Source organism: Leopardus geoffroyi, chromosome E2 (assembly GCF_018350155.1).
Source record: "Leopardus geoffroyi isolate Oge1 chromosome E2, O.geoffroyi_Oge1_pat1.0, whole genome shotgun sequence".
In the NCBI taxonomy this organism is placed as follows: domain Eukaryota; kingdom Metazoa; phylum Chordata; class Mammalia; order Carnivora; family Felidae; genus Leopardus; species Leopardus geoffroyi.
Window position 1 is genome coordinate 43,415,488 of NC_059335.1, and position 6,657 is coordinate 43,422,144.

At 51.0% G+C, this 6,657-nt stretch overlaps 1 protein-coding gene across 2 annotated transcripts; it reads left to right on the forward strand.

The window, feature by feature from the left end:
• The first annotated feature begins 63 nt into the window (after nt 1-63).
• On the forward strand, nt 64-4,331 carry NRN1L (neuritin 1 like). 2 transcript variants are annotated; one of them, XM_045443201.1, is made up of 3 exons: nt 64-440; nt 1,204-1,336; nt 1,471-4,331. In XM_045443201.1, the coding sequence occupies exons 1-3, from the start codon at nt 158-160 to the stop codon at nt 1,754-1,756; spliced, it is 702 nt and encodes a 233-aa protein (XP_045299157.1). In that variant the 5' UTR covers nt 64-157; the 3' UTR covers nt 1,757-4,331. The 2 variants fall into 2 exon arrangements, with proteins under 2 accessions (XP_045299157.1, XP_045299158.1); XM_045443202.1 differs by having other exon boundaries at nt 1,225-1,336.
• Nucleotides 4,332-6,657: the final 2,326 nt, after the last annotated feature.

The window sequence follows — 6,657 nt, forward strand, 5'->3', positions numbered from 1 at the left end:
ACTTTGATAAGGGCCTCTGTTCTCTCTTCCGTCTCCTCCCTGTGTGGAGTTCTGTCTAGGCTAACCCAGGTGCCTGGACACCCACCCTCATCTGCGCAACTTTCTTCCCAGAAACCCCTCTCCATCTCTGAGAGAGGGCCCTGGGGTCAGCTCTGCAATGCCTGTGTCCCCAGCTCTTCTCTCTTTGGTCCCTACCCGCCTTTGCCTATCTCCCTACTGGGGTGGGGCCGCCAGCTGGCTTTGGGCCCCGCCCCCGACTCCCATCCAATCACAGGCTCTTCTTCCGGAGGCTGGGCCGAAGGGCTGCGCTTCCAAGCTGCTAGCTCAGGCACTAGGCTCCCAGCCGGGGATGATGCGCAGCTACTCCTCCTGTCACCACCGCCAGCGACTGCCCCGACCATCCGGTGTGCTGGGGCTGTTGCTGCTGCTGCTACCACTTGGTGAGTGCGGGAGTGCCAGACCCAGCTTGGCAACCGGGCGGCACACTCTCCCCAGTCTGGGTATAGGGTGTGTGGGAGCAGAGGCACAGCCTTGAGTGCTGAGAACCAGGCTGGAGAGGAGGTGCAAGGGCTCCAGCGAAGGAATAACGTGTTCCAGTGGTTTCAGGATGCAAAATGGGCATGAACTGAGGCCTAGTCCAGGGGAAAGGACCCTGAAATTCCACAGCCCCCTTTCCGATAAATGGAGACATAGGCTGTGATGGGACTCTTAGACCAGCTGTGGGAGCCCTGAGGTCCTCTGTTAGGGTCTCACCTAGATCCTGACCCCTGTATCCTGTTCTACCTGGCTGAAAACACCTGTCTTTGGGGATGGGGTGGGAAGGCCAGGCGAAGCTTATCTAGGCTGCAGGACAGTTCAGGAAGCCCAATAGCCCTGGACTCTGCCCCTCTTCTCTGTGTCCTGACTCCTGCATTTGGAACATCCTCACCTGGCCTGCAGCCCTATAAGCTCAGAGGAAGAGTCAGCCCCTTGGGATGGGACACCTTCTTCCCCCTCTCTACGTATCCTGTCCCCATTGCATCTAGAGGGGGGGCGGTCAATGCAGGTGATCACCAGACATGCCCCTTGATTCTCTTGGGTGCCTCTGTTTCACGCTGAGTCACGTCCCCAGAGCATACTCAGGTAAACAAGCCCCTGGGGGCTTAGCGGGGAAGTGGAGCCAGGCGACTCATGCTATCAACCATTCTCCACCCCCACCCCTAGTCCTTGTATCTCCTCTGGCAGCAGCTGCAACAGGCCCAGGGGGCTGTGACACCATATACCAGGGCTTTGCTGAATGTCTCATCCGCTTGGGGGACAGCATGGGCCTGGGAGGCGAACTGGAGACTGTCTGCAGGTAAGGGTAGGTGTGACGACAGCCACCTGATCACCAGACCCCCACCACCAGGCCCTTGGGGCCTGAACCTTTTCCTTCCCATTAGAAAAGTCTCTTTGCCCCACCTAATTACCCTAACCCCAAGCCTTTAACAGGTCTTGGAATGACTTCCACATCTGTGCCTCCCGAGTCCTATTGCGCTGTCCGGAGGAGGCTGCCGCCGTGTGGGAGTCACTACAACAAGAAGCTCGCCGCGCCCCACACCCAGATAACTTGCATGCTCTGTGTGGCACCCCTGTGCGCATTAGGGAGCATGGCAAGGGCCCTGAGACCAACCAGGAGACACTGCAGGCAACAGGGTCTGCACATAGCCCAGCCCCTGCACCCCCACTGCTGGCAGCTGCTCTGGCACTTGCCTGCCTCCTAGGGCCTCTGGCCTAGCCAGTCTAGTGGAGTAGCGGCACCCCTGCCTCCTACCCTGCTCTGGTGGCTGCTGCTGGGGCTCTGCAGAGTGCCCTTGGCTTTCATTAAAGGCATTTATATTTGTACTAAGCTCCTTCCTTTCTTCTGGCTATAGCCTGCTTGGCTGGGGCGGAGGCCTCCAGAAGCTGATCCCCAGGACTGGATGGGTGGGGCCCATGGCTGCCACAGGGGACTCAATCTTTCTACTTACAGACACTCATTTCCCAGGGCTGGCTGTGCAAAGCTTTCCATTGTGTGCAGGTTCCAAGAGCTCTGGTGGTGACCTGAAATCTACCGGAATGCACAGCCTTCCTCTGTTCTCCCAGGCTGGCATTCCTACCCCTGCCTGCCCTTCATATCCTGGCCTTTACAGGCAAGGTGAGAGCGTGGAGTGTACCACCTCACCCCCAAGCTACTCAAGCCAGTCCACCCCCATCCCCACATTCCAGCCTCCACATTCCTGCCATGCCACCACCTCATCCTCCCTCTGCTAACTACCACCTTAGCCTTCAAGACAGATTAAGTGCTCTGTCCTCTCCCTCTCCGGGGTCCTGATCTACTTGAGGGGAGCCTGTTCCAGAAAGTGGGGAGTCCCTGTTCGGGTCTGTATTCAAGTCCCTGAGGTGACCTGGAGCTGCAGACACTGCGGTCCTAATGAGGATTCCTCTAGACTCTACTCAAGCTTGTTCTTTGAGAAGAGGTATGCATTGTGAAGTCAACAATCCCAGAAGACTTTCTGGAAGCATGGAATGAGCATGCGTGTGAGGAGCCCCTGTCCACTCTGGCGAAGAGCAAGAATCTGCATGGGCAGAATCCTGAGGGAAGGAGGAGTCCTCAGAGAGGGTGAGACCCTCTCTCGGTCACTCTTCCACCCCCACCGCATGACTTGTGTGGGCAGTGCCGTGAACTCACTGACTTCTGCTCACACTCCCTCTGCCTTATTTGCCATTTTTAAAAATTGAGAACTGATTCTGATGTTAAGCTCTTTTTCATTCTATGAGGCCCCCATTCTGTGAGGCCCTGCATAAACCAGCTCTGCCCACAGTTGCTTCAGTCCACTCCTGCAACTCCCTTCTACCTGAGCATGGAGCAGTGATCTGCCTACCTAGTCCTTGACATCAGGGGAGCCTTCAGGGAAGGCATGTGATGAGGGTGATAGAAGAGGTCAGAATGGATGGGGCTGAATTGGACAGGGCTTTACAAGAGGGGCCCAAAGGGATCAGGGTTGGCATTTAGAGCTTGGCAGACTAGGTATACACTAGAGCCCATGCCGGGGAGCTATTGTTCCCAGGACAGAATCGGGCCTAACTGAACCATTGTTTGGCTCCAGGGTGATAGGTGCCTCCAGAGACTTCCATCCTCACATGTAGGAGCCCTACTTCATCCATGCTTCCCAAACACCTTCCCATTCCAGTTAGCTCAGATACCTCAATCAGCAATCTCTGCCCTACCTTGACTTCTGTGCTTCATTCACCTGTACTTTTATCTCCACTTCTATCTCCCAACCAGTCATTACCCATCTTCTCACATGACTTGAAGGGGAAAAATCAGGAGAAAACTCCTCCCACAACTGCCCCCCCTTTGACCAGAATTTTCCAGAAGGAAATGCCAGCCTTTTATTCCCTTGGGTCTTTGTACATTTATTCTCTGTACTCAGAATACCCTTCCCCATATCCTCCTGGTGAACTCCTTTTCTTGTTCAGTATCACCTCCTTCATAACCCTGACTCCAAGCTGAATCAGAAGCTTCCTGCAGATCCACACAGCTCCCCAGCTGTCTTCTGTCTCAATACTGATAACAGTGACTTGGTACTATTTGGGTCTGGGTCAGAATTCTTCATTCTTTATGTCTCTAGCACCCACTTTTGGGCTGGGTATAAAGGCTGCACTTGTAGAAGTGTGTGGAATGAAAGAATCTCTAAGCCTAGCATAGAAAGTGTTATATCAATAAGAGCTTGGACCAAGAACGACCTCAGCATGGAGGATATGTCATTTAGGGCAGCTCCTTTACCTAGCCTGGGCATACTTTGGGCAGGATGATGCTGGGGATCCAAATCCCAAAAGTCTTCTCAAAGCCACTGTTGATTGGTGGCTAGGAGCAGGGGCCCAACTGTGATGGCCAGCCATCAGAGGGATTACTATCCTCCTGCTGTGCCCTACTTTCCCCTGGTTTTTGCTAAGTCCCTGCTCTTCCCTGGAAGTGAGTGACCTGGAGTGTGTGCATGGGGGTGGGGATAGAATCTGCTTTCTGGCCAAGGGCTTAAGAGCTTTGTATGTTTCATCCCAGAGCTGGAGGAGAGGGGTGGGCTGATACGCAGACTGGGCCCCAGACACATCTGCCCAGCCCAGAGCATCATGGTGATGATGTGTCTTACATTTACAGCTCTGTGGCTATGGAAAAGCTTATTGTTCAGGGTAGAGCCTGGGGGCTGAATGTCCAGAGCTGAGTCCCTCTGCATTAACATGCCTCTTCATCTCAAGGCCCTTTGATCTTTACCAGAGCCCAGACCAGCACCTGCCAGTAGCAAGGGCTCAATAAATACTTGTTGAATTAAGTTGCTGAATGTCTGTAAAACTGGGGTGTTGTGTGGATTTCTACGCCTTATCAACCCTAGAATTCCTTATTATTTTTTAAGTTTATTTATTTATTTTTGAGAGAGAGAGAAAGAGCAGGGAGAGGGGCAGAGAGAGGGGGAAAAATAGAATCCCAAACAGGCTCCTCGCTGTCAGTGCAGAGCCTGATGTGGGACTCCATTCACAAATCGTGAGATCATGACCTGAGCAGAAATTAAGAGACACTTGCAGGGCTCAAACCCATAAACCACGAGATCATGACCTGAGCCAAAGTCTGATGTTTAACCAACTGAGCCACCCAGGTGCCCCATTGAATTCCATATTACTTTTAACCTTTCACAACAATGATGTGGGGTCAGGATTATGATCCCCATAAAACATAAGAAAAATGAGGCTTAAGGAGGGGAGATGTCTTGCCCAAGGTCACACAGCTGTGGAAGTATCTGGGATATGATCCCAGGTTTGTTTGGCCCCAAGTCCATGCCCTTAATTATCACACTAGACTTTTGGAAGTGATTCTTTGTGGGGACGGGGGAGAGGAGTGATTTTTAAAGGTTTTTTTTTTTTTTTAATTTTTTTTTCAATGTTTATTTATTTTTGGGACAGAGAGAGACAGAGCATGAACGGGGGAGGGGCAGAGAGAGAGGGAGACACAGAATCAGAAACAGGCTCCAGGCTCTGAGCCATCAGCCCAGAGCCAGACGTGGGGCTCGAACTCACGGACCGCGAGATCGTGACCTGGCTGAAGTCGGACGCTTAACCGACTGCGCCACCCAGGCGCCCCTAAAGGTTTTTTTTTTAAATTAAAACATTTTTTTATAGCTTAAAAAATGTTTATTTATTTTAAGAGAGAGAGAGAGCTCTAGCAGGGGAGGGGCAGAGAAAGAATCCCAAGCAGGCTCTGTGCTGTCAGCACAGAGGCCCACTTGGGGCTCCATCTTATGAACTGTGAGATCATGACCCGAACCAAAATCAAAAGTCAGGCGCTTAATGGACTGAGCCACCCAGGTCCCCCTTTTTTAAAAAAATTTTTTAAAAAGTAATCTCTACACCCAGTATGGGGCTCGAACCCACAACCCTGAGATCAAGAGTCATCCACTCCACTGAGCTAGTCAGGCACCCCTAAAGGTGTTTTTTAAATAAAATCTTTTTCTTTAATGTTTAATTTTTTAAAGCTTTTTTTTATTTATTTTGAGAGACAGTGTGAGTGGGGAGGCACAGAGAGATGGAGAAAGAATCCCAAGCAGGCTCTGCACTGCCAGCACAGAGCCCAAAGTGGGGCTCAAACCCACCAACCACAAGATCATGACCTGAGCCAAATCGATGGCTCAACCGATTGAGCCACCCAGGAGCCCCTTTTAATGTTTATTTTTGAGAGAGAGAGAGTGCAAGCAGAGGAGGGCCGGGGGAGTTGGGGGACAGAGGATCCCAAGCAGGCCCTGCTCTGACAGCAGCAAACCTGATGTGGGGCCGGAACTCATGATCAAGATCATGACCTGAGCTGAAATTGGACAGTCAACCAAGTAAGCCCCCCAGGTGTCCCTTAAATAAAATCTTTTATGAAACTCTACTGCATAAAACAAACCATGATGTTTTATTGATGTTAATGTATTTTTTAGCTTTAAAGTATAACATTGGCTTATACAAAGACAATTGAACGTACGAAATAAATACTCAATATTTTAACAAATGAACAGACTGAAATGAGGTATATGGATGCAGGTTACAATGCCCTTATCACCTGTGTCATCTACTTTTTACCCCTGCAGTTTGAGTTTATTGTAAAGTAGTGAGATAATTCTGATCTTATAGAGGTCTTTAAAAATTTTTTTTAATGTTTACTTTTTTTTTTTTAATTTTTTTTTCAATGTTTATTTTTGGGACAGAGAGAGACAGAGCATGAACGGGGTAGGGGCAGAGAAAGAGGGAGACACAGAATCGGAAACAGGCTCCAGGCTCTGAGCCATCAGCCCAGAGCCTGACGCGGGGCTCGAACTCCCGGACCGCGAGATCGTGACCTGGCTGAAGTCGGACGCTTAACCGACTGCGCCACCCAGGCGCCCCTAATGTTTACTTTTTAAGAGAGAGAGACACACACAGAATGTGAGCGGGGGAGGTGCAGAGAGAGAGGGAGACACCGAATCCGAAGCAGGCTCCAGGCTCTGAGCTGTCAGAACAGAGCCCCACGTGGGGCTCGAACTCACGGACTAGGAGATCATGACCTGAGTTGGACACTTAACCGACTGAGCCACCCAGGAGCCCCTTATAGAGAAGTCTTAATGGTAGCATTTTTTTTTTTTAATCTAC